Source organism: Pelodiscus sinensis, chromosome 1 (assembly GCF_052426305.1).
Source record: "Pelodiscus sinensis isolate ZL-2025 chromosome 1, ASM5242630v1, whole genome shotgun sequence".
Taxonomy (NCBI): Eukaryota; Metazoa; Chordata; order Testudines; family Trionychidae; genus Pelodiscus; species Pelodiscus sinensis.
Window position 1 is genome coordinate 351,769,529 of NC_143052.1, and position 16,191 is coordinate 351,785,719.

Genomic DNA, 16,191 nt, shown 5'->3' on the forward strand with positions numbered 1-16,191 from the left:
AATCCTCTCTCCTTCCTCCTGCATCTGCCCCTCTCACCGTTCCTGCCCACGCTGAGCAGCTGCTGAGGTTCCTTTTGACCCCGGAAAGATAGGCAGCTTTTTACAGGGGGGGAGGAGTAGCTCAGCATTTTGAGTAGTCAGCTGCTAAACCCAGGGTTGTAAGTTCAATCGTTTGGGATCCTTTAGGGATATGGGGCAAAAATCTGTCAGAAATGGTACTTGGTCCAGCTGTAAGGGCTTTTCCCAGGGCAGACAGACACTGAATTTCACCCACACTAGGGACTTGTTTCTATGAGCTCTCACTGTGGAGTCTGACCCCTGGTTTTAGTTCCGGGTGAGGGGACCACTGTGCGGCAGCATTAGGCAATTTGAGGTGTGGGGGGTTACACATGGGCAAGTGTCCAGCACTTGAGGTTAAAAAGGAAAAGTGTGGTTGAACTCAGGCTGGTGGGCAATGCTGGAGACTGTAGGTACAGGCTGAGGTACACACCAAGGAATCCATTTTGAGACACTTGGAAGAGGGGAAAGTGATCAGGAATGGTCAACGTGGATTCACCAAGGACAAGTCATCCCTGACCAACCTGACTGCCTTCTATGACAAGGTAACTGGCTCTATGGACACAGGGAACGCAGTGCACGTGATCTACCTTGGCCTTAGCAAGTATTTTGATAGGGTCTCCCACAGTATTCTTGCCATCAAGTTAAGGAAGTCAACTGAAAGTAATCAACAGCTTGATGTCTGGTTGGCAGTTGGTATCAAGTGGAATGCACAAAGGGTTGGTTCGGGGGCAGGTTTTATTCACCATCTTTATTCAAGACCTGGATAACATGGTGGATTGAACCCTCACTAAGTTCATGCATGACACTGAGCTGGGGGGAGAGGTAAATACGCTGAAGGGCACTGTGAATATTTTGGTTCAATTTGAAAAGCCTTACTCTGGCTGGTTGCCTCTCCCAGCTTTCTTTCAGGCAGGTGCTACAGTGCACTCAGCTGTCCTAATGATAACATTAGGGGTCAAATTTTGGCCTCAATGAGATCATCCTAAACCCACCTGTAGGGGACTATGTAACTGGATTGATTACACTCACCATGAGCCTTATATATTTCTTTGGCCCAAAGAAGAATTGATAGGAGAATGTGTGAGAATTCTACCTTAAACATAAAGGTCAGATTTCCGATCCCTCTCCTCCTGGATCACACGGTATTGCTTATTTTAGGTCCATGTTGGCACTGTGACCTGGGTTTCCCAAAGCCGTGTGTACCATGATGCCCAAGTCCCTGTCCTGAGTTTATACACTTAAATTGGAACCCTGTTAAGACATTTGAGTTCACGCTTTTCTGTCCCAAGATCCAACACATTGAACTTACTGAGACTGAAATTCCTCTGCCAGTGTGCTGCCCATTCACCTAGCTTGCTGAGGACTTCTCTCAACTTCACTATGACCAACATAATCTGAAAGTGTCTGTAAATATCACCAAAATGACCATTCCCCGTTGGAGACTGTTAATAGCTCTACAATATTCAGGGTACTATTTTAAAAAGTGTCTAATCCACTGTTCTGTGTTTCTGTCACTTCAAAGGACCCGTGTACATTTCTGTGCCCTACTAATGCATCAAGTCTTTCATGGAAGCTTCCAACTTCACCGGCTATGACCCGCCAACATTCATCCTAATGGGCATCCCTGGCCTGGAAGATGCTCATATCTGGATTTCCATCCCTTTTGCTGCATTCTACACGACAGCTTTGCTGGCAAATTTCACAGTACTGTCTATTGTGGCCAAAGAGCAGAAATTGCACAAACCGATGTATCTGCTGATGTGCATGCTGGCAGTCTCAGACATCATCACACCTACCACCATCTTCCCAAAGGCCCTGGGGATATTTTGGTTCAATTTGAAAAGCATCACTCTGGCTGGCTGCCTCACGCAGGCTTTCTTTGTGCCAGTAAGTGCTACTGTCCACTCTGGTGTCCTAGTGACAATGGCCATTGATCGCTGTGTTGCCATATGTAACCCTCTGAGATACACGAGCATCCTGACCAATGCACGAGTCGCTAAGCTAGGCCTAGTGTGTGTGGTAAGAGCTGTTCTCTATATTGTGCCCTTTTCTGTGCTCCTGAGTCGGATGCCATTCTGTGACAATCGCATTATCCCCCACACGTACTGTGACACAATGGCGGTGTCACAGTTGTCTTGTGGGGACATCACAGGAAGCAGAATGTATGGGTTGGTGTTGGTATGTGTAGCCACTGGGTTTGACATGTCAGTCATTGCAATATCCTATGTGCTAATCACCAGGGCCATCCTCCGAATGTCCTCCAAAAAAGCCCACCAGAAAGCCCTAAGCACCTGCACCGCCCACATCCTTGTGATACTCATGGCTTATCCCCCTGGCCTCTTCTCCATTCTGGCGTACCGGTTCGGTAAAGGCATCACACCTTCTGCGCACATCCTTTTGTCTGATCTCATTTACCTCATACCCTCCATGCTCAACCCTATCGTGTATGGAATCAAAACCAAAGAGCTTCGTGAGGAAGTGGTTGCATTCATCTGCAGAAGGTTCTTGATTGGAATCACTGACTGTAAAACCACATGACACCTCTAGTTATTGAGAAATGGACTGTGTGACCCTGGATTTGAGACCTGTGTACTCCAGGATGCGATCAAGCTAATGGCAATCACACAATTTAAAAGCATTCACCATGAATAATTGTAATACAATGCTCAATAGTTAATAATTAATTTGAAATCAGGCTTTTAGGTGCAAGGTCAAAATCTAGGTGGCAGTTTCTGCATCTCAGAATGGGAGGAGAGGACAGAGAAGTAGATAAGTAAGAATGAAAGAAAATAATGGGTGAAAACTTTGAGTCTGGACACCTTTGATATTAGAAGTGGATTGAAAGTTGGCCAAGTGATGTTACAGGAAGGCCCAATGCGCAGTAAGAAAAGCAAATATGGTAGGCGACCAGATTAGCTTACCAGGGAAATCCCTGGTGAGTTTCAACAAAAAAAGGAAGCTTATGAGAAGTGGAAACATGGACTGGTGACGTGGGGGGAGTATAAATATATTGCTCGAGAATGCAGAGGCGTAATCAGGAAGGCAAAAGCATAAATGGAATTCCAGCTAGCAAGAGATGTGAAGGGTAAGAAGAAAGGTTTCTACAGAGATCTTAGCAATAAGAGGGTGATCAGGGAGGGTGCAGAGCCCTTACTGGATGAGGGAGGTAGGCTGGTGACAGATGATGTGGGAAAAGCTGAAGTATCAATGCTTTTTTTGCTTCTGTCTTTACAGACAAGGTCAGCTCCCAGACTACTGCACTAGGCAACAGAGTATGGGAAGGAGGTGGGCAGCCCTTGGTGGAGAAAGAGCTGGTCAGGAATGATTTAGAAAAGCTAGATATACACAAATCCATGGGTCTGGATTTCATGCATCCAACAGTACTGAGGCAGTTGGGAAATGTCATTGCAGAGCCTTTGGCCATTATGTTTGAAAACTCATGGAGATTGGGAGAGGTCCCGGATAATTTGAAAAAGACAAATGTAGTGCCCATCTTTAAAAAAGGAAAGAAGGACAATCCAGGGAACTACAGAACAGTCAGCCTCTCCTAAGTCCTCAGAAAAAAAAAACATAGAGGGGATCCTCACGGAATCTATTTTGAAGTACTTGAAGGAGGGAAATATCATCAGGAATAGTCAACCTGGATTCACCAAGAGCAAGTCATGCCTGACCAATCTGATTAGTTTCTATGATGACGTAACTGGCTCCATGGAACTGGTGAAGTTAGTCGATTGAAATACTTTGACTTTAGCAAAGCTTATGATACGGTCTCCCAAAATATTCTTCCCAGCAGTTAGGGAATCAGGCATTGGATAAATGGACTGTAACATGGTTACAAAGCTAGCTTAGATTGTTGGGCCCAAGAGATAGTTATCAACGGTTCATAAGAAAATAAGAACATAAGAATGGCCATAATGAGTCAGACTGATCCTGGCCTGACATGCTGGAATCGAGAGACATAGAAGGGGGTAAAAATTGTACCTGTATGTGTCCTTTGTTTTAGTGCATGCATAGAATAGAGCACTTTAAAGATTAAGCTGTCACTTGGTACTGTTATTTTCTATTTTCCTTTTCTTTTGTAACCATTTTTTAAGACCTCTATTTGCTAGCAATTAAGAAGTAGAACAATAGCCATTGTAACCATATGATTATGAGTTTCTCTAATAAACTTGTAACTGTTTAAACCTTAACCTCTTTGTTGCTGTAAGAAAACCAAACACAATTAAAAGAACTTGAGCTGGTCATAGGGGCAGACACAGGCAGAGCTGGGCGTTCGGGTCCTGTCGCCTCCATGGGAGAGACCCTTGGGGCACCCGTCAGCATTACAGGCTACCCACTGCAAAGGGACCCTGTGTCCTAGCCTTTAAAGACTCGGGTGTAATAAGCTCTCCCTGCACTAACTTGGGGCACTCGTCAGCCTCCTTGCTGCCTGCTGCCAAGGGACCCTGTCCTTGCAGTTGAAGACTCGGGTGTATAATAAACTCACACACACACACACCTCACTGCTCCGACCATCGGCTGACAGAATTGGCGTAGTCGGCAGGATCGTGTTATTGGTTCACATACAGTAACACGAAGCCAGTCATGAAAGACATGGATTTTAGGTGTAACGAGATAGAGTTCACCCAAGAGGAATGCTGACTTTTGTTTGAGAAATTATGTTCTTCTACGTGACTGACAATTTTATTCTTAACTATTGTTCCGACTAATTTGCCCGGTACTGAAGTTAGACTTACCGCTTTTTAAATATTGGAGTCACGTTAGCTACCTTCCAGTCATTAGGTACTGAAGCCGATTTAAGGGATAGATTACAAACCACAGATAATAGTTCAGCAATTTCCCATTTGAGTTCTTTTAGAACCCTTGGATGAATGCCATCCGGTCCCGGAGATTTGTTACCGTCAACTTTTTCTATTTGTTCCAAAACCTCCTCAGATTCATCACCCACAAAGGACAGTGCACATTTGGGAATCTCCCTAACATCCTCAGCCGTGAAGACTGAAGCAAAGAAATCATTTAGTTTATCCGCAATGGCTTTATTGTCCTTGATTGCTCCTCTTATATCTCGATCGTCGAGGGGACCCACAGGTTTTTTAGCGGGCTTCCTGCTTCTAATGTACTTAAAAAGCATTTTGTTATTGCTTTTTGAGTTTTTGGTTACCTGTTCCTCAAAATCTTTTTTTGCTTTTCTTATTATAGTTTTACACTTGATTTGACAGTGTTTATGTTCCTTTCTATTCATCTCACTAGGCCTGGACTTCTTGAAAGATGCCTTTTTGTCCCTCACTGTTTCTTTTACATGGTGGTTAAGCCACAATGACTCTTTTTAAGGTCTCTTACTATGTTTTTTTTAATTTGGGGTATACATTTCAGTTGGGCCTCTATTATGGTGTTTTTAAAAAGTTTCCATGCAGCTTGCAGAGATTTGGCTCTAGTCACTGTGCCTTTTAAGTTCTGTTTAACTAACCTCCTCATTTTTGTGTAATTCCCCTTTTTGAAATTAAACGACAGAGTGCTGGACTGCTGAGGTGTTCTTCCCACCCCAGGAATGTTAAACGTTCAATGTCTGGTCGGAGGCTGGTTTCAAGTGGAACTACCCAAGGATCAGTTCCAGGATCGGTTTTGTTCAACATCTTTATTAATGACCTGGATGAGGGGATGGATTGTACCCTTAGCAAGTTTGCATATGACACTAAGCTAGGGGGAGAGGTAGTTATGTTTGATGGTAGGGATAGGGTCCAGAGTGACGTAGACAAAGTGAAGGATTGGGCCAAAAGAAATCTCCTGAGGTTTAACAGGGAAAAGTACTAAGTCCTGCACTTGGGACGGAAGAATCCCAAGTATTGTTACAGGCTGAGTACCAACTGGCTAAGTAGCAGTTCAGCATAAAAGGACCTGGGGATTACAGTGGATGAGAAGCTGGATTCAACAGTGTGCCCTTCTTGGCTAATGGCATATTAGGGGGCATTAGGAGGAGCACTGCCAGCACATCTAAAGAGAAGTGATTATTCTCCTTTATTCGGCACTGGTGAGGCCACATCTGGAGTATTGTGTCCAGTTCTGGACCCCCCACTACAGAAAGCATGTGGATGCATTGGAGAGGGTCCAGCAGAAGGCAACCAAAATGATTAGGGGGCTGGAACACATGACTTCTGAGGATAGCTTGAGGATGTGGGGCTTATTTAGTCTGCAGAAGAAAAGAGTGTGGGAGGATTTGATAGCAGCCTTCAACTTCCTGAAGGGAGGTTCCAAAGAGGATGGAGAGAGGCTGTTCTCAATGGTGAGGGATGATAGAACAAGGAGCAATGGTTTCAAGTTACAGTGGAGAAGTTCTAGGTTGGATATTAGGCCAAACTATTTCTCTAGGAGGGTGGTTAAGCACTGGGATGGGTTCCCTAGGGAGGGGGTGGAATCTCCATCCCTAGAGGTTTTGAAGTCCCAGCTTGACAAAGCCCTGGCTGGGATGATTTAGTTGGGGTTGGTTCTGCTTTGGGAAGGGGGCTGGACTTGATGACTTCCTGAGGTCTCTTTCAGCCCTAATTCAATGAACTCTGGAATAGCCCTTTGATGCCATCTTGAGATATGTTTTTCCAAAACATTTTCTCTTTTGCAGGTGAGTAACTGGTAATCCTGGTTTGTCGATCAGACTAATTTGCTGTGTTGCCACTGAATCATAGAATCATAGAATCATATAATAATAGGACTGGAAGGGACCTCGAGAGGTCATCGAGTCCAGCCCCCCGCCCTCAAGGCAGGACCAAGCTCCATCTACACCATCCCTGACAGATGTCTATCTAACCTGTTCTTAAATATCTCCAGAGAGGGAGATTCCACCACCTCCCTTGGCAATTTATTCCAATATTTGACCACCCTGACAGTTAGGAATTTTTTCCTAATGTCCAATCTAAACCTCCCCTGCTGCACTTTAAGCCCATTACTCCTTGTCCTGTCCTCAGTAACCAAGAGGAACAAATTTTCTCCTTCCTCCTTGTGACACCCTTTTAGATATTTGAAAACCGCTATCACGTTCCCCCCTTAATCTTCTTTTTTCCAAACTAAACAAGCCCAGTTCATGAAGCTACCTTATGTACAATAATTAAGCTGCCCCAGCTGGAAGTTCTGAAAAACCCAGGTTACAAAGTGTTTTCTTAAACCCTGATATCATATGGGAATCAAATATCTTACTGATTTTTATAGTCAGTCTTGGAGTTCCTTTCAGCTGGAAACTGTGGTTTGAGCATTAGCCTGCTAAACCTAGGGTTGTGAGTTTAATCCTTGTGGAGGCCATTTGGAGCAAAAAATCATCAGGGGTGGTACTTCTTCCTGCTGTGAAGACAGCCGACTGGACTCAATGACCTTTCAAGGTCCCTTCCAAATCTAGGAGATAGGCAATCTTCATTAATTTTAATTATCATTGTCAAAGAAGTCACAAGTAGATATTGAGATTTTAGCTTTGAGTTTGTGAAATGGATGAATCAGAAATTGTTACAAAATAATCAGGTGACTGAATTGCTTGCTATACTAAAGTTCCTCCAACCTAGATTGGCTGATCTCTCTTTGTTGCCATTGTTTTGTGGAGATCTTGCTCATTTGGAACAGTTTCCCTCGTGGCACGCTGGGCTCACACGCAGAACAACCACACAAAATAGTTTGGGTTGAAGGCCTTGAACTCATAGATAATACTTGAGACAAAGTGTATTGTTATGTTGGCTATCTTTTGGAAACACTGCAGGTTAGAGACAGTAATCTTAAGGTGCATCTACACTGCAGGTCTTAACACGACATAAGCTATGCAAATTGAGTTGTGTCAATTGTGTATCTTATTTTGAAATAAAATACAGGACTATGTAGCACTTTAAAGACTAACAAGATGGTTTATTAGATGATGAGCTTTCCTGGGCCAGACCCACTTCCTCAGATCAAATAATGGAAGAAAATTGTCACAACCATATATACCAAAGGATACAATTTTTAAAAAAAGTGAACACAAATGAAAAGGACAAAAGACATTACAGAACAGAAGGGGGATGTGAGGAGGTGGGGGGAAGGAAGGTGAATGCCAGTGAGTTAATGATATTAGAGGTGGGGAAAGGAAGATGTCTGTGAGTTAATAGTATTAGAGGTGATAATTGGGGAAGCTATCTTTGTAATGTGTAAGATAGTTGGAGTCTTTGTTAATTCCTCTGTGGAGAGTGTCGAATTTTAGCATGGATGCCAGTTCAGAGGATTCCCTTTCAAGTGCAGATTTGAATGTCTTCTGAAGTAGGATGCAGGTTAGCAGGTCATTCAGACAGTGTCCTTTCTGGTTGAAATGACAAGCAACTGTTTTTTCTTTGTGATCCTGTCTAATGTCTGTTTTGTGGGCATTGATTCTTTGGCGAAGTGTCTGAGACGTTTGTCCAATGTACATAGCAGACGGACACTTTCGGCACATGATAGCATAGATTATATTTCTGGAGCCGCTGGAATATGTATTCTTGATCTTATAACTCACTTGGTTAGGCCCAATAATGGTGTCAGCAGAGTGAATATGTGGACAAAGCTGGCAGCGGGGTTTGTTGCAAGGGAAGGTACCAGGGTTGGTATTAGTGTGGTATGTCCTCTGGTTGTTGGTAAGAATCATCTTGAGGTTAGGTGGTTGTCTATAGGAGACTATGGGTCTGTCTCCCAGAGCTTCTTGTAGTTTAGTGTCCTGTTTTTTTATTTTGAAATAGGGAGAATCTACAAAGCACTTATTTCAAAACAGAGCACTCTTCCTCCAACTTCCCTTATCCCTCTTAGAATGAGAGTTATAGGAATCAGAGTAAGAAGTCCTCCAGCTTGGCAGTATTTTGACACTCTTTCGAAATAACTGCCTGCTGTGTAGACACGGACTAAGTTATTTCAGAATAATGTTGCAGTGTGGATGTACCCTTAGATTCATTTAAGGAAAACAAAAGTGCAGTAAGATGAAAGAGGAACTTTTAAAGAACCTTTTCCCTGTTAAGGTGTACATAAACAACTGGGGCGGGGCCACTGGAGGATTAATGTGCTAAAGGGACACACAAGAACAATAAGGCTGTGCTAGAGAAACTCGATGAACTCTGCTTTGGTCTTCATCACTGAGGACGTCAGGAAGATTCCCAATTCTGAGCCATATTATCAGTGATAACTCTGAGGAACATTTTCACACTTTGGTGTTGGAAGAAATGGATAATTAAACACTAAGAAGTCACCTGGACCATAGCTGTAGTACGAAAAAAGAGTCATGGGCCGTTTTATCAGAGGCCTGGAATGAGGAGGGACTTGCTCACAGAATGTGGAAAAAAAGAGCTGATACGGGAGAAATACACATTCCTAAGAAGTGCCAAATACACATTACTGGAGCAAAGGCATACGAATACAAAGTATTAGCAGAATATCCTGGTAGTATGGATGGTAGAAAGACATAAGAACCTAAGAGCGGCCATACTGGGTCAGACCAAAGGTCCGTCCGGCCCAGTATCCTGTCTACCCACAGTGGCCAATACCAGATGCCCCAGAGGGAAGGAAGACAACAGGTAATCCTCACATGATCCTTCTCCTGTCACCCGTGTCCAGACATTCCCCAAGGAAAACAGAAATACACTGACCCCTCCTAGAAGATAAGGTCAGGGAGGCTGTAGGAAAGTGGTTTATAGCAGGGTATCTTTAGAGAAAATACCTTTGGCCAGCTGAGGGAACAGTGGAAAGGCCAACCACTGATTGAGTTACCATCATCTCAATGGGCAAACACGTCTTAGTACCCGTGCAGAGCCTGCCCTGGGCTATTACCATGCCTCATCAATAACTGGTTGGGCACCTTCCTCTAGTAACAGATATTTTAATCGTTGGGTATCTGGCTTGAAGTTTGCTGTCCCAAACACTAAGCGTGCGCCTACACAGCAGTTATTTCAAAATAACTTACCTTATTTCAAAGTAACAATGCGAGTGTCTACCCACCCACTTATTTTTCAGGAAGAACGGCATTGCACAAGAGGGTTTTTATTGCACAAGAAGGGGCAGTGTAGACAGCTCCTTCTGGTGCAAAAGCCTCTTCCGCAAAAATGGCAGGTAATTAGGTATGCAACTGAGGCTCAGCGATATTCCACGCTTAGCCTCATTTGAATATTTCTTGTGCAAGAAGCCGCAAGTGTAGACATGGCCTAAGGTTGTGCCTACACAGGACAGTTATTTTGAAATAACTTATGTTATTTCAAAGTAACAATGCGAGCATCTACCCAGCAGTTCCGTTATTTTGAAATATATTCGAAAAATGGGAGGCTTATTCCGACTTCTGTAAACCTCATTTCAAGAGGAATAATGCCTATTCCGAAATAGCTATTTTGGAATAGCAGTGGTGTGGATGCTCCACGGCTCCTATTTCAAAAGATCTCCTCCCTAGGGCCATTCATAGTAATTACTCCCCAGTGCCTCCTGGGGTTCTAAATCGAGGTAGCACGTCCACATTAGAGGAGCCTGTCTCAGACTAATTTTGCAGCTTCCCTGTAGTGTAGACATGCTATTTCAAAATAAGATATTTCGGAGTATTTCTTCCAGAATAGCTTATTTCGAAATAAGCGTTCAGTGTAGATGTACCCTAGGAGAATCCACATGTACAGCTAAACGTCTGCGCACAACTAGTGCCACTACTGTTCAAAAGTTTCATAAATGATCTGAGAAAAGCTGTAAACAGTGAGGTGCAAAATTTGCAGATGCTACAAAACTACTCACAATAGTGAAGGTCAAAGTAGAGTGAAGAGTTTCAAAGGAACCCCACAACCCATATATATGATGGCTTTTGCCACTCAAAAAAAAGGTCTTGGAGTCATGGAGTATAATTATCTGAAATATCCACTCAATGTGCAGCAGTCAAAAAAGGTCAATGAATATAGAAAATCATTAGGAAAAGAATAGATAAAAAGATGGAAAACATTAATTAGCCTGTATGTACAGCCATGTTATGCCTACACCTTGCATTCTGTATGCAGGTCTCATTGATCCATTGGGGGAAAAAAACCCAATGGGATAGGAAAAAAGTAGAAAGGGGCCCACAAAAAATTAGCATTATGGAATAGCTTCTATATGAGGAGAGAATAGTAAGTCTGGGACTTTCAGCTTAGAAAAGATGATAACTAGATGGAGGTGTGACTGAGGTGTATAAAATTATGAATGGTGTGGTAAAGGTCAATCAAATGTTCTCTTAACATAAAAACTTGAGTCACCAAACAAAATTAATTGTCAGAAAACTTTGCCTCACAAAAGCCACAGTGAACCTTTGGAACTCCTTGCCAGAAGATGTTGTGAGTACGTCTATACTGCAAGCTATGTTTGGAATAAGCTTTTCTGGATGATATCTTCCAGAAAAGCTTATTTCAAAATAGAGTATCCAGACTACAGTGAAGCCTCAAAATTAGTCCGAGGCTGTCTCCCCTAACGTGAATGTGCTATCTCGACTTAAAGCCCCAGGAGGCACTGGGGAGAAAAAGGGCTTATTCCTGATGGAATGAAGTTTACTGCCGTCAGAAAAAGCTGTCTGTTATTTTGATTTTCTTTTGAAATAACGCAATTGAAGTGTGGATGCTAGCATTTTTTTTCCAGAATAATGGCTGTTATTCCGGAGAAACGGTGCAGTGTAGACACACCCTTACGATTAGAACAGGATTAAAAAAATCTAGATAATTTCATGGTCATGAGTGCATATTTAACAAGAGGAGAGGAAGGCAAAACCACACTCTGGAGCGTGCCTAGGCACTGGGAGCCAGCTTTTGCAAAAGAGAACAGGGGCAGATCACTGGGAGAAGAAAACCATTTCCACGCTGTTGGTTTTGTATCACTTAAGGATCACATCATTTCATCTCCACAAGGTGGCAATGACTGCACAGAAACCAAGGGACTGCAGATTCCAAACCCAATTCAGTGTGCAGTCTTATGCTATGATCAATCAAAAGAGATGATGTTGAGCACCATCTGGTGCCACCATTCCCACACATAGCGCAGGTGGAATTGCCCTGCACAGAGGAAAAAAAGGCATCATTGCTTCAAAGACAGAAAACTCTCAATTCCCCTGAGAATTGGAGCTCTGGTCTCAGCCAATCATTTCTTCTCTCCCAGGGGATGCTCTCAAGCTACACTTCTCTAGGGTCTCTTTTCTTCTCTTCCTTCTGCTCAGGGAGCTGAGGGAATTCTCTGGGAGTCTTGCCAACCTGTGAGTCTGCAAAGACCGGGCAGGGGGGTGATAAATATGAGTGAGCAGAACAGTGAGTGTCAGACATATGGGGTCAGCCTCGCTGTACGAGTAAAAATTTCCTCCCTCTTCCAAATGGGATTTTGGTGAGTTGCCTTTTTCTGTATTCTAGTTAGTGCTAAAGGCTCAGGGACAGTTCCACAGTTCAGATCATGAACAATCTGAGCAGGAATTCACCAGGACAGAGACGGGAACTCTTTAGTATTATTATAATAAAAAAAGGGATTTCCCCACTCAGAGGCTACGTCTAGGATACAAGCCTCTTTCGAAGGAGAGCGTCTAGACTGCGTCTAGACTGCAACCACTGCTTTCGAAAAAGCGAGCCGCTTTTGCGAAAGAGACCCCCCCAGGCAATCTGGATGGTCTCTTTCGAAAAAGCCCTTTTTGCAGTTAAAAACGCCTTTTTTCAAGGTGTTCTTCCTCGTAAAATGAGGTTTACGGCGGTCAAAAAACCCACCGTGTTCTTTTGATTTAATTTCGAAAGAACTCGGCGGCAGTCTAGACACCACTTTTTTCAAAACCCCCTGTAGTCTAGATACACCCAGACTGAGGGTACAATGTGTTGGAAACAGTTGGGAGAAATGTTTTTAAGATCAGTCACTTTTTTTTTTTTTGGCAATATGGTTTTTACTCTGACTCGCTCAAGTTTTCCAATTCAGCAACCTCACTCCCTGTTAGGATTTGCAGCCAAAGCTGCTGCAGTGAGTCTCTGTGTGACCCAAGGGCTCACCACAAACCTGGGTCCCACACTGGCCAGTTTCTGCTTTTTCAGTCTTCCTGCAATGGGCCACTCAGAATGGACGCTGGCCTTCCTGAGAGCAAATTCTAGGCTTTCATGCCCCATTTTTCGTTCCTCATGTCAGAATGCCACATACTCTGGGAGTTTCCCCCACAATCCTCGAGCACTCTGACAGAACAGCGCTGTGTGAAGCAGAAGTGAAAGCCGAGATTTGAGAAACGTGGAGCCAAAATAAAAACACTAAGGGACAAGCCACATTGAGACCCCCATAAAACCATCTTCAAGGGCTTATGTAAATGTTTTGCTTTACACTTACCACGAGCCTCCTGTGACTTCAGCTGGAGTTACACTGTGGCATCTTAGGAGATAAAAAATCCTAAAACCAACAAATAGTCCTGCAGCACCTTAGAGACTAACAAAAAATGTAGATGGTATCATGAGTTTTCGTGGGCACAGCCCACTTCTTCAGATGAATGGAGTTAAAGGGTCCAGGTACAAGTAAATAACAGAGACAGAGAGGGGATAGGGAGGGAAAGTGAAGGGAAAAAATAGGGAAAAATATTGTCAGAGTGTCCATTCCAAATGAAGCTAATAGAGTGGGCTCTAAATACCCGGTGCTGCTTACATTTTTATGCCATTAGGGTGCAGAACTGGCCCATCCAGTTCAGGTCTTTGCTCAGATCGTGATTCATAGAATCATAGAATCATAGGACTGGAAGGGACCTCAAGAGGTCATCGAGTCCAGCCCCCCGCCCTCAAGGCAGGACCAAGCTCCATCTACACCATCCCTGACAGATGTCTATCTAACCTGTTCTTAAATATCTCCAGAGAGGGAGATTCCACCACCTCCCTTGGCAATTTATTCCAATATTTGACCACCCTGACAGTTAGGAATTTTTTCCTAATGTCCAATCTAAACCTCCCCTGCTGCACTTTAAGCCCATTACTCCTTGTCCTGTCTTCAGAAACCAAGAGGAACAAATTTTCGCCTTCCTCCTTGTGACACCCTTTTAGATATTTGAAAACCGCTATCATGTCCCCCCTTAATCTTCTTTTTTCCAAACTAAACAAGCCCAGTTCACGAAGCCTGGCTTCATAGGTCATGTTCTCTAGACCTTTAATCATTCTTGTCGCTCTTCTCTGTACCCTTTCCAATTTCTCCACATCTTTCTTGAAATGTGGCGCCCAGAACTGGACACAGTACTCCAGCTGAGGCCTAACTAGTGCAGAGTAGAGTGGCAGAATGACTTCACGAGTTTTGCTTACAACACACCTGTTGATACAACCTAGAATCATATTTGCTTTTTTTGCAACAGCATCACACTGTTGACTCATATTCAACTTGTGGTCCACTATGACCCCTAGATCCCTTTCCGCCATGCTCCTTCCTAGACAGTCGCTTCCCATCTTGTATGTATGGAACTGATTGTTCCTTCCTAAGTGGAGCACTTTGCATTTCTCTTTATTAAACCTCATCCTGTTTACCTCTGACCATTTCTCTAACTTGCTAAGGTCATTTTGAATTATGTCCCTATCCTCCAAAGAAGTTGCAACCCCAGCCAGTTTGGTATCATCTGCAAACTTAATAAGCGTACTCTCTATCCCAATATCTACATCATTGATGAAGATATTGAATAGTATGGGTCCCAAAACAGACCCTTGAGGAACTCCACTTGTTATCCCTTTCCAGCAGGATTTAGAACCGTTAACAACAACTCTCTGACTACGGTTATCCAGCCAATTATGCACCCACCTTATCGTGGCCCTATCTAAGTTATATTTGCCTAGTTTATCAATAAGAATATCATGCGAGACCGTATCAAATGCCTTACTAAAGTCTAGGTATATGACATCCACCGCTTCTCCCTTATCCACAAGGCTCGTTATCTTATCAAAGAAAGCTATCAGATTAGTTTGGCATGACTTGTTCTTCACAAACCCATGCTGGCTAGTCCCTATCACTTTATTACCTTCCAAGTGTTTGCATATGATTTCCTTAATTACCTGCTCCATTATATTCCCTGGGACAGACGTTAAACTGACCGGTCTATAGTTTCCTGGGTTGTTCTTATTCCCCTTTTTATAGATGGGCACAATATTTGCCCTTTTCCAGTCTTCTGGAATCTCCCCTGTCTGCCATGATTTTTCAAAGATCATAGCTAAAGGCTCAGATACCTCCTCTATCAGCTCCTTGAGTATCCTGGGATGCATTTCATCAGGACCTGGTGACTTGCTGACATCTAACTTTCCTAAGTGATTCCAGGCGTGAAACTTGTAAATGAAGCCAAGTTCTGCAGCTTGTCTACCCAGCTGGGTTTTGAACTTGCTTTGTAATAATATAGTCACTTTGAGATCCATTAGTGACTGCCTGGGCAAGTTAAAATGCTCCTCTACAGGTTTCTCTGTGTTACCATTTCGAATATCTGACTTGTATCCATTTTCCATTTGTCGCAGAGACTGTCCGGTTTGGCCACTATACATGGCAGAGGGACTTCGTTGGCACTTGATGGCATAGCTCACATTTTGATGGATGTGCATTTGTATGAGCCTCTGACGTGGTGGTTTATGTGATTAGAGCCTATGATGATGTTGCTTGTACAGAGGTGAGGACAGAGTTGGCCCCAGGGTTGATTGCAGGGGTGGGTTCCTGGGTGAGTATGATGGAGGTGTGCTGCATGAAACCTTAATTTGTTTCAGGTTAGGGGGCTGTCTTGTTTGGACCATGGTAGAATTGATGGGGGGAATTACTTAAATATGAAACTCACAGTTTAAAGGTTCAAAATTAATAAAATAACAATTGTCAAGCGAGGGAAGGGGGTTTGCTCTCTTCATGTCCCTGAGTCTCTGGTTTTGGAGAGGATGAGGAGAGGCAAAATCCTGTACAAATAATCCCATGATTCTGGCTTGCAGGAAAGCAAGCAGTATTGGAATCTCACTTGGGGGAGGGGGGCAGATTACCAGAGATACACAGTGTGTGTGTGTTTGTGTATGTGTTGGAGCAGGGTAGGAGACCTGCAATCTCCACATACACTGTGTGTGTGTGTTTGTGTGTGTTGGGTGTGGGGGGAAGGAGAGGACTACAATCTCTGCATCACAATGGCACGGAGCTCTGAAATGGGGTGAACTAAAGAACGGGTATCCTGCTTCC

General features: G+C 43.5%; 1 protein-coding gene across 1 annotated transcript; it reads left to right on the top strand.

Moving 5' to 3' along the window:
• Positions 1-1,626: 1,626 nt before the first annotated feature.
• LOC142828963 (olfactory receptor 52N4-like) lies at positions 1,627-2,598 on the top strand. The gene has a single exon (XM_075926041.2). It carries the CDS (start codon positions 1,627-1,629, stop codon positions 2,596-2,598), a length of 972 nt encoding a protein of 323 aa, XP_075782156.2.
• Positions 2,599-16,191: the final 13,593 nt, after the last annotated feature.